This window comes from Aspergillus pseudonomiae (assembly GCF_009193645.1).
Source record: "Aspergillus pseudonomiae strain CBS 119388 unplaced genomic scaffold BDV37scaffold_53, whole genome shotgun sequence".
NCBI classification, from domain to species: Eukaryota; Fungi; Ascomycota; class Eurotiomycetes; order Eurotiales; family Aspergillaceae; genus Aspergillus; species Aspergillus pseudonomiae.
In genome coordinates, this window is record NW_022476045.1 from 67,130 (window position 1) to 82,565 (window position 15,436).

The 15,436-nt window shown below is 48.7% G+C and overlaps 3 protein-coding genes across 3 annotated transcripts; 2 read left to right on the top strand and 1 right to left on the bottom strand.

Annotated features, from left to right (window-relative positions):
* Positions 1-853: 853 nt before the first annotated feature.
* On the top strand, positions 854-2,433 carry BDV37DRAFT_162097 (putative ubiquitin conjugating enzyme (UbcC)). Its single transcript, XM_032079183.1, has 3 exons — positions 854-1,328; positions 1,403-1,529; positions 1,591-2,433. The coding sequence occupies exons 1-3, from the start codon at positions 1,263-1,265 to the stop codon at positions 2,079-2,081; spliced, it is 684 nt and encodes a 227-aa protein (XP_031939557.1). The 5' UTR covers positions 854-1,262; the 3' UTR covers positions 2,082-2,433.
* Positions 2,434-3,608: 1,175 nt separating this feature from the next.
* Positions 3,609-5,493, bottom strand: BDV37DRAFT_252763 (S8 family peptidase). The gene is made up of 3 exons (XM_032082481.1): positions 4,960-5,493; positions 3,964-4,899; positions 3,609-3,905 (listed from the first exon to the last, which is right to left on the bottom strand). Exons 1-3 carry the CDS (start codon positions 5,326-5,328, stop codon positions 3,723-3,725), a joined length of 1,488 nt encoding a protein of 495 aa, XP_031939558.1. The 5' UTR covers positions 5,329-5,493; the 3' UTR covers positions 3,609-3,722.
* Positions 5,494-6,518: 1,025 nt separating this feature from the next.
* Positions 6,519-15,244, top strand: BDV37DRAFT_252776 (Beige/BEACH domain protein). Its single transcript, XM_032082482.1, has 7 exons — positions 6,519-9,404; positions 9,469-9,827; positions 9,880-13,660; positions 13,716-13,870; positions 13,936-14,241; positions 14,299-14,511; positions 14,582-15,244. Exons 1-7 carry the CDS (start codon positions 6,911-6,913, stop codon positions 14,774-14,776), a joined length of 7,503 nt encoding a protein of 2,500 aa, XP_031939559.1. The 5' UTR covers positions 6,519-6,910; the 3' UTR covers positions 14,777-15,244.
* The last annotated feature ends 192 nt before the right edge of the window (positions 15,245-15,436 follow it).

Consider the following 15,436-nt stretch of genomic DNA (forward strand, 5'->3'; position numbering starts at 1 on the left):
GCTTATTTGTAATCGGTAATTTATTATACTTTATTTGTTCGTATAGGTTTTTTTTTTCCTGACCTCCATGTTTATACTGTGTACACTGAACCCTAGATATGGACTCCAGACTCTGTACAGCACCTGCTACCTGCTAGGGTTAGAACTTGGAACTAAAGACTCAACGTCTGTGCTCTTCCTGTATACTAGTACATCGTGACTAGTACCTATGTATGTGAAACCTTCACCCAAGGATCTTGAGTTATCTGTGTCCGTGTTCCCAACAGATCCCAAGCTACTGGCTGTTTTCCTGGAGATGGAGTATCGTTCTACCAATAGAAAGAAATTCGTCATTTTGTTCTCCAGTGTCATCAGCAATGAAACAAGCGCTGGCCGGGGTAGATTACGGTAGTGAGTCATTTGATGACAATGTAACCTGCATGAAGGTTGAACGAGAGCTCTGACTCAAAAACCTCTTCCCCGACACCCAAATTGGGTAACTCGTATCTCTATCTCCGAGATAAGCGGGTGAACTTCGCTCGTACTAGATCCCTTCGAGTATGGACAGCTGCGAGGACGTCGGCTTCAAGCGAACCTGGCGGATTTGAAAACCCCACTTGAGCAGAATCCTCCCCACCTGGTGCTCCTCAACTGATGTGATCCTGTACACCAATGAAATGCGGTGATATCGGGGTACCTGTCCAAGTCCCCAGGAACGCAGGCAACAGGCTTGCCGCCTACTAGCAGTAGACTAGACTAGATAGCGTAAGCAGTACTCTCGGGGCTCCATGACAGATACGGGTTTTTGGAGAAACACTACGATAGACAGAAGTGGGGAACAACACACTTGACCAGAAAAAAAAAAAGTGGCTCGAAACTCACCAACGACAAGTAACAACACCGGAGTTACTAATGGAACCACCAAAGTTCAAACACCCAAAGAAAATTTCCTCCATTATTTGACTTTTTCCTTTCATTTTTTCGCTCCCCTGAGCGGGTACAGGAACCCACAGAAACGTCCTCAATTGTTCCATAGCGCCACCCCGGAACTTTCCGTGGGGATTGCCACGCCCAGACTAGTGCGCAAAGGTTGAAAAAGGCGGAATCTTATCGCCTCACAGGACGATCGTCCCGCCCGTTGACAGAACATCATCCTGCAGGAGGGATAGATACCCTACGCGTCTACGCTCATCTCGTGTTTCCAACCCCCCAAAAATAGTTTGACCGCTCTTCCCTAGTCGCTGGCAGGCTATCCGTCTCTCTTCTCCTCCGTTATAGTCGCCATGGCCGAACGTATCCTCATGAACGAGTACAAGACCCTCGCCAAGGAGCCATGGGTCAATATCGAGGTAAGCCATACCAAGGTCCTACTCGGAGTACACTCTGTATGACTGGGCTTGGCTAACAGTCTTCTTTCCGCCAGCTCGAGAACGAAGACATCTTCAGGTGGACCATCGGCTTAATCGTCCTGAACCCCGACTCCTTGTACTACGGCGGCTATTTCAAAGCGTCCATGAAGTTCCCCAAGAACTATCCTTTTTCGCCCCCAGGTATATCATATCACAGCTTGTACAATCCTAACTGCGACTGACTCGGTATCTTCAACCATAGAGTTCGCTTTTCGACGCCCCCTATACCACCCCAACATCTACCCCGACGGGAAACTTTGCATCTCGATTCTCCACGCACCAGGCGAAGATGAAATGTCGGGCGAGCTGGCCTCGGAACGATGGTCCCCTGCTCAACGTGTTGAATCTGTCTTGATCTCCATCCTCTCGTTACTAGACGACGCGGAAGTGTCGTCCCCCGCCAACGTCGACGCCGGCGTGATGTTACGAAAGGAACCCGAGGAATACAAGTCGCGCGTCCGGAAGGACGTCGAGACTTCGAAGCAAGACATACCCGAAGGCTTCGTCATGCCGACCCATCAACCGGCAACAGTTAAAGCCGTAGAGAAGGACGATTCGGATTTCTGGGCGGAGAGCGATGCAGACGATGACGTCTTCGGAGGAAGCGACTCGGACGAAGACATGGACTTTGACGATCAAGATACTGGCAGTGATGATGAAGAGGATGAGGAGGAGAAGAAGGAGCGGGCTTGACCCTGGGGCTCCTGTGTGTATGAGAGACACTCACCTCTCTCACTCCTTTTTTTTTTTTTTTTTGCCGTCGGTCTTTCTTTTATTTCGGGATTTTGGCGTAGGACTTCGCAGGCGTTAAGTTCGTGGCATAGCGTGGGCGCAGGGACGACCGAGCTGTAGCATTTCTGGACATATCTACAATAGCATCATCCCATTCAATCAATCTGTTCATATGGAGAAGTTGTCACAGAATCCCCATGTAGTTTAGCCCCGTGGACTAGGTAGATCGGGGTGAAACAAACCTAAGGATAGTAGTACTGACGGTAGTAACGTTCAGTGAAGCCACCACTGAAAAGAGGAAAAGAAGACCAAGCCAGTCCACTGAGAAAATGTAGCATGCCTGGAACACGCGTAGCCCTCAGGGTGGATCTATTGCGAAAGCCAGCATACCAGGCCCAAATTCCCAGATTCATGTGACTAAACGTATCGGAGATTCATTTGAGTTGTTGGCCTCTCCCAGCCACTTTAGTCCCCTCGTACACAGGGCATCATCCAAATCTCTCCCATGGAACGTTTCTTTTCCGGTCCAAAAAACTGACAAGGCCGCCCATCGGGTCTGGTTGACCACATGGCCCCCGTATGTATTGTACATACATACCTGTTGTAGGACAAACCAAATTTCAGAAACAGCGGGATATGAGAGCCTGTTCCATTGATATATATAATGATCAACTTCACGATAAATATCAGTGGACTATTTATTACTTCGGTTTTCAATACACTTCACCTTTCCTTCCCTTTTTTTTTTCGCCTATCAATACTCATTCCGCGTGAACAACGTAAATATATATTTCTTGAGAATGATCTCCAGTCAAGGACAATCAATTATCTACGCAGATTACCTTTATGTCGTCAGCTTAGGTAGCATACATGAAATGGAAAAACTTATTGATGTGCTCTACGGTGGCGAAACGTCCCGGGCCATTAATAAAATACATCTGAGTCGTTGGTAGCCAAGGCGATGTTCTCTCACACGTATGGTTATTCTAGGCGCCACCGGATCATCTGCCTCGGCCATCTTCTCATGATGGATATGTAACTCTAGAATCAGAATATCTGACAGATGATGAGAGACGATGATAGCCCGTTGAAGAGCATTCAGTATCGTGCGGTGGTTGGATTGAACTCTGTGTGTAGTTGTTGAACGATGCATATATAAAGCCACTAGGGTGATGGATATGGTTTAGAACCGTCTACTTCCATGTCAAGTGCAATTTGGTAGTCTGCAAAGAGGCACTCCTACCTAATTGGTGACCAGCATTAGACTTTATGGCAGCCTTCAAGCCAAGCCACGATTATCTGTGGAGAACAGCCGCATAATCAATTTGTTAGTCTGTTAAAAAACAAGCACATATATCTCTAGATAGGATGTCAAACATTGTTGTGGACATGTATACTATAATAATAATGAAAGACCAGGTAAACCGTGAAAGGATAATGTACCCAATGCAGTCAATGCATCGGCGTCTCCGTTAATACCAAAAAAAAAAAAAAAAAAAAACAGCAGCAAACAATACCAGCGCCAGTGTCCGGTTAGCCAATTCCCATACTCTGCCATAAACGAAACTGGTTACGTCTCTCTAAATGAATCTTGCCTTGCATCTATGCAACAACAGCATCCTGGATCTCACTGTAGATAGCGCCAAGCTCCTCAGCGAGCAACTTCTCGGCCTTGTTGACCAGTCCGTCAAAGCGGTCCTTAAGGTTGTTGCTGCCGGCCTTGTAACCACCCTTGGTGACGATCTCGGTGTAGTTGTCGGCACCACCACCGTTCCAGGCGAGGAGCTGAAATATACCAATTAGCAACTTTCTTCATCATACCAGAAGGGACAATGTGACTTACGTTGGGAGTGTCAGATGGGATATCAGTAAGAGCGCCCTGGGTGGCGATGGAGATGATATCCTTCTTCAGCTTCGCAGGAGTAAGCTCATCGACAGCGAATGCGGAGTCCTGAGAAGGCTGCAGCGAAACGAAGTAGGCCAGCAGACCAGCAATGTGAGGAGAGGCCATCGAGGTTCCGGAGATGGTGTTGACAGCGTGCTTGCTGCCAGTCCAGGTGGAGAGAATGTTGAGACCCGGAGCAAAGATGTCGGTGCACTTTCCGTAGTTGGAGAAGTAAGCACGTTCATCCTGAAGAGTGGAGGCACCGACAGTGATGGCATTCTCAGCGGCAGCAGGGGAGTAGTTGCAGGCATCAGCATTGTCGTTACCGGCAGCAACGGCGAAGTGAAGACCAGCCTCAACACCAGCATTGACAGCGTCCTCAAGGGTCTTAGACTTGCCACCACCAAGACTCATGTTGGCAACGCTACCCTTGAAGCCCTTCACCTTGCCGTCTTTGGCGTCCTTAGCCTTCTTGAGATGGGATTGGACGGCCCACTCGACACCCAAAACGACATCGGACATAGTGCCAGAACCGCTGGACCTCAAGACCTTGACGGCATAGATGTTGGCCTTCTTGGCAACACCGTACTTCTTACCAGCGATGGTTCCGGAGCAGTGGGTTCCGTGTCCATTGCCATCCACATCCTCATCATTGCTAGGGATGGTCTTGCCCCAGTGTGCGCGATCCTCGAAATCGACATGGTCAATGTTGATACCAGTGTCAATAGTGTAAGCATCGACACCCTCACCACCTTCTGACGCATACAGGTATTTGTTGAAGGTGCCAAACGAGAGGCTGTCACGGTGAGAGATACGAGCCAAGCCCCAGGGAGCATTCTTCTCGGTTGTCTCCTCCATGGTGTGAACTTCGATGTCTTTCTCGATGTATTCAACCTTGGACACACTGTCAGCTTAATAGTTCAAGAAACGATTAGGCAGATGGGGGAAACCTACATCAGGATGTCTCCGGACTTGCTCGATCACATCCTCATGGAAATGTCCAGAATAGCCCACCAGCGACCCGGCGATATCGAAGGTGTTCTTGAGACCGAGATAAAGGTCATCACTGAAACCAAAGAGAGAGCGCTTCTTCAGGTCGATGCGTCCAGTCATCGAGTCGTGGATGTCCTGCACCCAGGTGTGATGAGCAGCAGCCGTTTCAGCGGAGACATGCTTCTTGAAGACGACGATGTAGGAGTCTGGAACCTCTTTGGCATTTGAGGCAGAAAGAATGGGAGCCGCTCCGTTGTGAATGGAGTCAACAGCAACGGGGGAGGCCGCTGCCAATAGTGGCAGCAGGGAAAGGCTGAGGATGCCTCTCATGATGGTCAACAGGAGCGAGGTCTAACACAACGTACAGAAGGGAGAAGGGGGTTCCAAGAGGGAAAAATACAGATGGAGATGGATATAAAAGAAAGAAAAGAAGGGAGGATGGAACGATGATAAGTTGGGGAGGGTTTAAAAGGCAGAAGGAGGAGGAAGGATGGATGGATGAGGAGGAGTTGGGGAAGAAGAGGATGGGAGCAGGTGTAAGATAGCTGGGCTTAAGAGGTCGATCCCCCAAGCAGGCAAGGGCAGCGGAGTATGATGCAACCGGGATACGGTAATTTACAACGATGACACAACTTTACTGAGGAGGTGCCGCGCGTCGATCTCTCCCGACTAGCGCGGTCGCAAGACCTGGGGTATGGCGGTAAGAGGGTATGGATCCCCAAAAAGGGACCTTTCGGAGTGATTAGTCGCCCCAGTAAATAACGCTCAGGTTCCATGGATGAACGCCCTCGGGGGACGAAGGCACAATGGTGTCGAAAAATGAGGCGAATGAGTGGAGTCTGCAGCCTGTATTCTGCAAGTATGTTTGGGAGCTCTTCCAAGGATAGCTCGAGTGGTGAGTCAACGATGAACAAGGTACCCATTCTGGAGTAACTGCCCCAGTTGATTTGTTTGGTTTAACCGCCGTGTCGTACTTTCTACAGACATATGTACATACAGATATGGGTGAAATATCCCTCTCAACAAAGCCGAAAGTGATCCTTCACCGATAGGTAGTAATATCCTATGGTAGTTGTGAAAATAAATCCTAAAATCCTGTTGTCATCAAGGTACTGCAGGTACAGTACCTGACCAACCCCCTCAAAGTAATACTGCTTCTTAGTAGGTTCCTGATACGAAAAGAGTTGGCATGTTAGGTCAATGGCGTCTGGCGACTGGTCGCCACCACCAACCATCTTCCCGGGCAACCCGAGTCGCGTGCCATGGGAGCACGCCCATCTTCCGTTGTTCGCCTGACTTTGATAAGAAGCCGATCGTCCGGAAACCGCTACAGACCATCAACGCATTACCGTTTCGTACAATACAGGCGGTCGGGCTTTGCGGTTGATAAGACATGCCTCCCCTTATCGATACCTGTCTCCACCAATGATGGACCGCCGACGGTCGGAGGCTTGTCACCTGATAATCATTAGGTCTGAGAGCTGGAAAATGCACCCATGCTCCGATGTGCCCCCGCTTAATGGCACTGCCTCCAGTGACGTTGGCATAAGACCGTCTATCACATTCAGGAACTATCCTGAGGGTGTAGAGGGAATTATCGCTCTCGACTCACAACCCCAATCTTGACCAGGATAATCCTCATTCCCGATGCCGAATTTGACACAAACGACCTTGCCCCCATCCCTAGAGTAGTGCAATTGTTGAGCGCCTGACTCCTCAGCTCTCCCTTCCGTTCCCCTCCCTCCCACTACGGCTGTGCCATGTTGGGAACCTGTGTGGATTGCAGTCACTACTAGCTACCATAACGCATACCAATGCAGACCGCCTTCATCCTTACGCTAAGTGCTGGTTCCTGGTGTTTCATGGTCACTGGCCATCGAATAGGTAGTCGGGGATAAGCTTCAGCGGCGCAATGAGCCGGTCCACTTCCACCCTCTCGCGGTCCCCGTCCTCGTCAACCCAACGGCCGTCGGCCCCCGAATTAAGTCCTGTCCTCGATAGGTTGACAGTTATCTGCGGGGAGGATATAGTAACGTCTCAGATTGCCTCCACTGCAACCGAATGCCTGCTTCGCCTTCGTCACACATTCATCGATAACAAGCACCCAACAGAGGCAAAGGAGACCTTCCGACATCTGCATGGGTTTCAGACCCTGCTAGACCTTCTACGAAAGATCTCACAAGGTTATGATTCGCAAGCGTCATCCAAGGATGAGAGGAAGGATCTGCTATCCGTGTACAAAGATGCGTTGGCAGTTCTGGCCGAGAGCTTGAGGGAGCATGTCGGGAACAAAAGGTACTTTGCGAACCGGATCGCCGGGGGAGGTGAAGTGGCATTGGAAGAAGCTTTCAAGATCTTGGCTAGGAAGGTAGACTCCATCCAAGGTGATACGGAGCAATTTTACGGTGCGATCTTAGCAGCGGCCCTTTGCCAGGAGACAGTTGCCAGTATATTCACAACCCTGAGTACTAAATTCCAAACTGCCGAGGAGCTATCTTTGGATGGCATTAGAGAAGAAGTGGACCGATGCGTAGGAAAATCAGAAACAGTCGAAGTGCCAGAGCTCCTGGGCCCATTTGTTCGAGTATGGCTTACCCAGTCGTCTGCCTCCATATCCGAGCACAGAGTCCAGAGACTAGCCGTGCCGGCATGTCTAGTCCAACTCGCCGCACAGTCTCAGAGGAATATCACGATGCTGCACTCCACTGGCATTATAACACTGATTCTGCCGCTTTTATTCAACGAGGAACGCCCGGAACCCGAGAGACAACTCTATCAAGAGTTAGCAAAAATGCTCTGTGCTCTGGGAATCAGTAACTTGAATGATGTGGCTGCTTTATACCAACAAGCCCATGATTGCCCCAAGGTCCTTCAGTTCCTGGTTGATGTTTTGAAGTGCTCTAAGGAACCTCCTTCAATACAGTTCGATTTATCGTTGCATGGTTATTGCTCTTTAGAGTTATCAACCATGGGCCGCTCATTCCCACCTGCAACTTCTTCTGGTTATACTCTAGCAGTCTGGGCCCGCTTTGACCAATTTGACAAGAATACTCACACGACAATCTTTGGAGCCTTTGATGCCAGCCAAACTTGCTTCCTGCTCGCATACCTTGAAAAGGATACTCGCAACTTTATATTGCAGACCTCGATCAAGGGAGCTCGTCCTAGCGTTCGATTCAAGTCCATAGCCTTCGAGCCTAGCCGATGGTACCATATCTGTGTGGTCCATAAAAAGCCCAGGCCACCGTCATATTCTCGGGCGTCTCTCTTCATAGATGGTGAATTTGTTGAGCAATTGCGGATAGACTATCCATGCATGCCGGTTCCCAGCGCTCCCAATAGGCCGCCTAGAGTTCAATCGTTTTTCGGGACTCCACAAGATCTGGCTATGAGACTTGGCAAGGGGATCTCTACCTCGCGATGGTCCCTAGCTAATGCAATTTTATTTGAAGAAGCATATAGTGACGACATGATTGCCGTGTTTTACAATCTCGGTCCACGTTACTACGGGAACTTTCAAGACTGCTTAGGTTCCTTCCAGACGTATAAAGCTTCCGCGGCCTTGAATCTACGTAACGAACATATGCACCCCGGTAAAGAGGAGTCATCAGACATTGTCACTGCTATCCGGCGAAAGGCAAGCACTCTTATTCGCGAAGAATGCATAGCAGTTAATGTTTCTCCACTATCTGTTCTAGATGATGATGATAGTAACAATATTGATGAAACCCGACTCCTCAAGTATCTCTCTAAACAGGCAGCCAAAAACCTACATCAGCTAACAAAGTCTGGAGGAAATGCAGTAGCGGTCAATGGCGGGACCCCTGCTATTAACGATGCTTTAACCCAGGCCCATGGTATCGGTATATTAACGGGGGACCCTGTAGTTGCGATACCGCAAGCCTTGGATGACGCGAGTTGGCGCATCGGCGGCTGTGCGGCGGTTCATTTGAGCTTGGTTCATGCGGCCAGGAGTGCTGAATCTACACTTTTGGCGGTCGAAGCGCTGTATGAAGCTGTACAAGACAATTGGCGAAATAGCGAAGCAATGGAAAAGGAGAATGGTTATGGAATCCTTGCGGCATTGTTGCGCGAAAAACTGGCATGGCCAGCAACGGGTGCTACCACGGGCTCGAAGACGTCCAACGTCTGCTCCACATACGAAGAGCGATCTACACTGGCATTCGACCTCCTTCGTTTGACCCTTAAGTTTGTCGGCTATGATTTTGACCAACCGAATCGCTCCATCATCACGAACCCACTAGCATATAGAGTCTTGCTCGTTGACCTGGAGGTGTGGAGATATGGCGAGATGTCTCTTATTGAGTTGTATTATTCCCAATACTGCATATTCGCCAGTGAAAGCAAGTTCCGTCGGTTCAATGCAAAGCGCCTCGCCCGCATGCGTAAGCCTTTCATATTGACTTATTGGTCGTCGCATGTTTACATTTTTATACTAATAGAAAATAGGTGTTAATAAAAAGCTACTCGAGGCTCTTAAGGGTGAGGAATTTACAATGGAGGGACTGCGACTGTTTACTTCGGCCTTTGGATCGTTGATGGAAGGCTGCCTGTCAGCAGATTTGCTCCGTTTCCTAGCACTCTTCATCACCTATGGTATCCACAAGCCAAAGGAGCCAAGCAGGTTACAGAAAAAAAAGAGCCTCCGATTCACTACTGCTGCAAGGCAGCCCACGCCCAATCCCGATAAGAAGTACGTTTCAAGCACTACGATAGCGATAGAGATGCTTAGGATGTATTGCTCTCTTCTATGCAATGCACATGACCTGGGCCCGATTAAGAGGTTTGCTAAAGCTGTTACAAACAAGGTTTGTAGAGCGAATACCGCCCCTCATGTAACGAGTGTTGACTATTATGCAGTGGCTTTTATACCTCATGTGTGAGGGCGAGCCTGAGATTGTCATTTTGGCGACGAAGATCATGGCTCGTTTGATAGTAATCCACGGGGCCAGCTACAGCAAGAAGTTCAACGATAAGACTGGCGGTTATATTATAATGCGACATTATCTAAATAAATGGTGGAGCATCCCAATAATGTGGCCTATCTGCTTTTCTATACTATTTGGTGTTGATATTGGCAAGGCCAATGTTGATAAACCATTTGATCAGCTTTCTCTTTCCGAGCTTTTCTGCCTCAATGGGGAAGCCCAGGTTGTCTATCCTGAGATGCTCCCAGTCATCTCCGACATGTTGCAGTCTGGACTGAAGCAAACAGTATTCGCCGAGGACTTCTCGATGGTCAATGAACAGAACCCCGATGCTCTCCAGGATCGACTCGCTCAAATCACCAAACCGTCCATGTCATCTCCTACACCTGCCGGTACTACGGGTGCACAACTGTCGCTTTTAACCTCTGTTGTTGATTTTTTTGCTCTAGCGCAGATAAAGTCACAAAGCTACCGTGAATTTGCAGCACGCCCTGAATACGTTCAAAGCCTAGTTTCTATACTTTTCCCCGTTGTTATCGGCTCCGATCCCGTGAGTCCGAATGTTGAATTGAGCTCTCATACGGGTAGTCTAGCGTTTGATGATCATAATTTGGTGTCTCGCCCACGATCACGAAGGACATCTGAACTACGAACAACGACTGTCGAACAGCCTGGGAGCCATGATGATAGTGGTGGACCTCTCAGACGTGGTTCATCTTTCATCCTAGTCACCTCCGATCGAGGGAAGCATATGCCATCCTCTCTTCGCATACGTCGTGCTTTTCCGCATATGAGAATTGAAAGCAAAGGCACGACTAGCCATCCTTTGATAACTGCTATTCTTAATCTAGCCCTTGCTGTGTTTTCCGAGCAGCTCCTGGAAAGGAAGGAGTTCTCTGGTCTTGGACTCTACCTTAGGACGCCTCCAGGATTCCCCGAGCACCAGGCGTACTTCAACTCCTGGGTGTTGCGCAGCCTTCTATCTACACTCCAGGATGCCATATTCTCAAGGGTCGAGTTGTTGTCCGAACCACGCGTGCTAACTAACTTGGGGCGCTTCGCAACGCATTTAGGGGAAGCAGTCTATGAGGGTTGGTTTGTTGACGGCGCCACAGCTACTCTTGAATTCGCAGGAACAATCTTGGAATATCTGCAACGACCTGAGGTCTCGCGCCTAAAAAGTATACGGCTTTGCAGTCAGGCGATAGCAACAATTCGTTCGACAGTATTTCGTGTGGTTTTATTGGGGCTATCAGAAGTTGATGGTACAGAGGCACTTTCATTCCTAAAACGGCTCTCATATTGGCAGGTAGTACTGCTTTCTGGGGAAACTCAGCCCGATCATCTGCAGTTACTGTGCTATCTTCTCTACACGAAATTAATCGACAGGAATGAAAATGTACGCCTAGCGACGGCCGGTCTTTTTAGAATCATGCTAGTGCAAAAGCCGATAGAGATGTCCGCCATCCTAAGCCAAGCGACACCGCCTTTACAGCAGCGTCTTTCCGGTGGATTTGAGGCTCTTGTTGGCATGGATGATATTGCCTTTTTGCAATGGGTGGACGACCAGGACGACGATCTGAACGCTCTGTTCTTCGGAATCCTATCAAAAGCTTGGGAAACTTTTGTCCAAGAAGAAAATACGAGTTCAGAGTCATCAGCTCGCACTCGAATTTCTAGGCGTCAAGAAAAGCTGAAACAGTGGGGCCAGGTGGAAAAGCTCGGTGAAGAAGTGATACGCAAGCACGAGGCTACATTCCCTCACTGGGTATCGAACATATCAGCCTCAGAGTTTCTGAAGTATCAAAGAGCACTACAGGATCAAGCGGATAGTTCCACATTTATGTGGGCGGCACTGGCGCATCTGAATATGGACTTGCGACGTTATGGGGGTGTTTTTGCTGAACAGAAGGAGCGAAGATGGCGCCTTGACCAAACTGAAGGGCGAAGCCGTATGCGACTACGTACTGTGCCGGATGATTCAGGGGATCGTCAAGATTATCAACCGAAACGGAAGGCTTCAGAGCCTCCGGCGATGAGGTTAGACACGAATGTCACATCTTCAAACGGTGACTCTCTAGGTCTGACTCCCACTGCCATGGCTGCCGACCACTCGGAGGGCAATCCTCAGGGTATTGGTCCCGACAGTAGGAGCGTATTTGAAGAAAGCTTCGAGATGATTGACGACCCGAAGGCTGATCTTGAAGAATATGAAGACAAGAACAGAAAGGTCATGAGAAGCCTTCACCGTGGTGACCAAGTCGATAGCGTATGCAACATGTCTCGCATTGTCGGATTGGAGGCATGTGAAGGCCTTTTAATCCTTGGGAAAGACCACATCTACATTCTAGATAACTTTTTCCAGAGGTCAGATGGCGAGATTGTCAATGTCTGGCAAGCTCCTACAGAGGAACGAGACCCTTATGTTCGCATGATCACTGGCCGGGAATCCAATGAACGTAAATCACAGGAGCATGAAACTAGAAGTTGGAAGTGGTCGGACCTGATCAGCGTCTCCAAGAGGCGGTTTCTTTTTCGTGATGTGGCCCTCGAAATATTCTTTACCGACGGAACTAGCTATTTGCTGACCCTCATCTCGTCGCCCGCTCGGGATAACCTTTGCAGCCAACTTGCAGCTAAGGCGCCGCAAGTGACAGGGAGCGTTGGCCACTCGCGACCGGAAGATGTCTGGAGATTCGAAACCCTTCGGAGCCCGGAAGATGCACCTCAGTCTCTTGGGTCAAGATTTGCCAGTGTCTTTGGTCATTCACCGGCGCATCCTGCAACCCGGAAGTGGGTGAAGGGTGAAATTTCTAACTTTCATTATCTCATGCTTATCAACACCCTCGCTGGAAGGACATTTAACGATCTGACCCAGTACCCTGTTTTCCCTTGGGTGCTTGCTGATTATACAAGCGAGGAGCTGGATTTGACTAACCCACAAACCTTCCGTGACCTATCGAAGCCTATGGGTTGCCAAACTCCTGAGCGAGAGGGCGAGTTCAGAGAACGATACAAAGCTTTCGCAGAGATGGGGGCGGGCGATTCTCCTCCATTTCATTACGGAACTCACTATTCTTCAGCAATGATTGTCAGCTCATATTTAATCCGTCTTCAGCCGTTTGTAAAGTCATACCTCTTACTTCAGGGTGGCACATTCGATCATGCTGACCGTCTTTTCTACTCTATTGGAAAGGCTTGGGAATCCGCTTCACGCGGGAACATGTCGGACGTGAGAGAGCTTATACCCGAATTTTTCTACCTCCCTGAATTCCTCGTCAATTCCAATAAATTTGATTTTGGAGTCCTACAGAACATGACTACTGCGATTGATTCTGTGGAATTGCCACCATGGGCCAAGGGCGATCCAAAAATCTTTATCCAAAAACATCGTGAAGCGTTGGAAAGCCCTTATGTGACTCAGAATCTGCACCATTGGATTGACTTGGTATTTGGTTGCAAACAGAAAGGCGAGGCCGCCATTGAAGCGGTCAATGTTTTCCATCACCTGTCATACCAAGGGGCCAAAGATGTTGATGCTATCGACGACCCTGTGGAACGACTAGCTACAATTGGCATCATTCACAACTTTGGGCAGACACCATACCAGATCTTCAATCGCCCTCACTCTCAGAGGGAGGATGTACGACACAAGGTCGCACGACTGGATCGCCTCGCCGAGTCTCTTACACAGCAGCCACTTTCACTTCTAGGTACGTTGTTGACTACCATTTCCCCCCTTCCTTACTTGCTAACATAGGAATCAAGACATCGGTGAACGGGTATCTTCGCTTTCAATGAAGCAGGATCGATTGTTGTGTGCTGCAGCTCTCAGGTTAAATATCCCACCGGCTTATGATAAGTATATGGAATGGGGCTTCTTCGATGGTAGTGTGAGATTCTATTCCGCGGATAGTCGAAAGGTACGTCACAGTCACTATTTTCTTTTCTTCTTACCTTTTTCTGTATAGAATACTAAAGACTACAGCTTCTTGGACACTTCGAACATCTTCATATTGGCCAGCTATCAGCTGCAGTATTTGCAGATTCTCGTACGCTAGTCACCTCAGGAGCAGATTGTACCGTCTCGACATGGACCTTCACCTCCACAGCAAAGTCTGTAGATTTGCAACCTGCAGGATCTCTCTTCGGACATCGCTCGCCTGTCACGGTCTTAGCAGTGTCGCGGTCATTTAGTGTTCTTCTTTCTGCGTCTACTGATGGTCAAATCATGCTTTGGGATCTCAACCGCCAAACCTTCGTTCGCGAGCTTCCGGCCAAAGGACATGTAGATGTGAGCTATAATTTACATATCATAACCACCTGGCCCCCAGTTGCTGATCTATCCTAGTGTGCGAGAATCAACGATGTGACAGGGGAAATCGCAGTCTGTCGGGGAAGTCGTATCAGCCTCTACACACTCAATGGAGCACTATTGCTAGACCAGGCTGTGTGCGAGTCAGACGATGATCAAGTGTTGTCCTGTGTCTTCTACGAGGGCATCAACAATGAGTGGCAGGAGCGAGAGCTTCTCTTCACTGGTCACCGGCGAGGTGTCGTCAATGTATGTGCCCTCTCAGAAATCCTGGCCTCGTGGCCTGTTCGTTTTTAACTGGAGGTTTACCATGCTCTAGATATGGAGTAAAATCGTTCACAATGGACGTTTCGAGTTTGAATTAATTCGACAACTTCATCACACCGACAGCAGTCGTGACAATGGTGCCAATATCTCCTCCGGTATCAGCTGTATTCTTACGCTGCCACATGTGGTCTACACTGGAGATGAAGCGGGGAAAGTGGTAAGTGCGGTTCGGCCCAACACATATTGACAGAAGCTCACCCAAATAATAGTATGAATGGAGCTGTGTCCAGCGTCGTTAGAAGGATATCCAGTGCTCGATTACACTACCTCCCACACGGCCCGTATAAACTCACGGTTGGGGTAGTCGGATATAGCGTACTCCCTCTTTTCCATCCTGCCCATTTTCCTTTCTTATTACTTCCTTTCCTGGTTGCGTCTTCCAGCCATACTCCATTTTTCTTTCTTCTCTTCTTTGCGGCTTTATATATTTGTGGCGTGGGACATGACGAATGATTATATACTGGTTTACAAAATATAGATGGCGGCGGTTAAATTATCCCGAAAGGGAAAGCCAAAAGTTTCCGGTGGGACGGTTGGGTCTTATGGTATTCTATACACTCTAGGTAATGAAAAGCCAACACCTACAGATGACATATCGTCTATCATGATTTCGCAATTTGGTTTCGATAGTAGGCCTACCCTCTCTGTGTTTCTTACTTCGCCTGTATACTCTAAAGTAGCGACAACCACACACACACACACACACCTAACTGGTTCCGGCAGACTCCACTTCGATAGCAGAGATTGCCACAATGGGGGCCACATCTTACCCCAGACTGGTCTGGTCTAGGCTATACATAGATCTGGTGATGTGTTGGAACTTGGAAAAACTATAACTTTTACCCCT

Bases quoted from the DNA above. Each gene is read 5' to 3' on its own strand.
- BDV37DRAFT_252763 (XM_032082481.1), bottom strand. From the start codon at position 5,328: ATGAGAGGCATCCTCAGCCTTTCCCTGCTGCCACTATTGGCAGCGGCC. The intron at 4,900-4,959 runs GTAGGTTTCCCC...AGTGTGTCCAAG, and splicing joins AAGTCCGGAGACATCCTGAT to GTTGAATACATCGAGAAAGA. The intron at 3,906-3,963 runs GTAAGTCACATT...GGTATATTTCAG, and splicing joins TCCCATCTGACACTCCCAAC to CTCCTCGCCTGGAACGGTGG.
- BDV37DRAFT_162097 (XM_032079183.1), top strand. From the start codon at position 1,263: ATGGCCGAACGTATCCTCATGAACGAGTACAAGACCCTCGCCAAGGAG. The intron at 1,329-1,402 runs GTAAGCCATACC...TCTTTCCGCCAG, and splicing joins AGCCATGGGTCAATATCGAG to CTCGAGAACGAAGACATCTT. The intron at 1,530-1,590 runs GTATATCATATC...CTTCAACCATAG, and splicing joins CTATCCTTTTTCGCCCCCAG to AGTTCGCTTTTCGACGCCCC.
- BDV37DRAFT_252776 (XM_032082482.1), top strand. From the start codon at position 6,911: ATGAGCCGGTCCACTTCCACCCTCTCGCGGTCCCCGTCCTCGTCAACC. The intron at 9,405-9,468 runs GTAAGCCTTTCA...AATAGAAAATAG, and splicing joins AAAGCGCCTCGCCCGCATGC to GTGTTAATAAAAAGCTACTC. The intron at 14,512-14,581 runs GTATGTGCCCTC...ACCATGCTCTAG, and splicing joins ACCGGCGAGGTGTCGTCAAT to ATATGGAGTAAAATCGTTCA.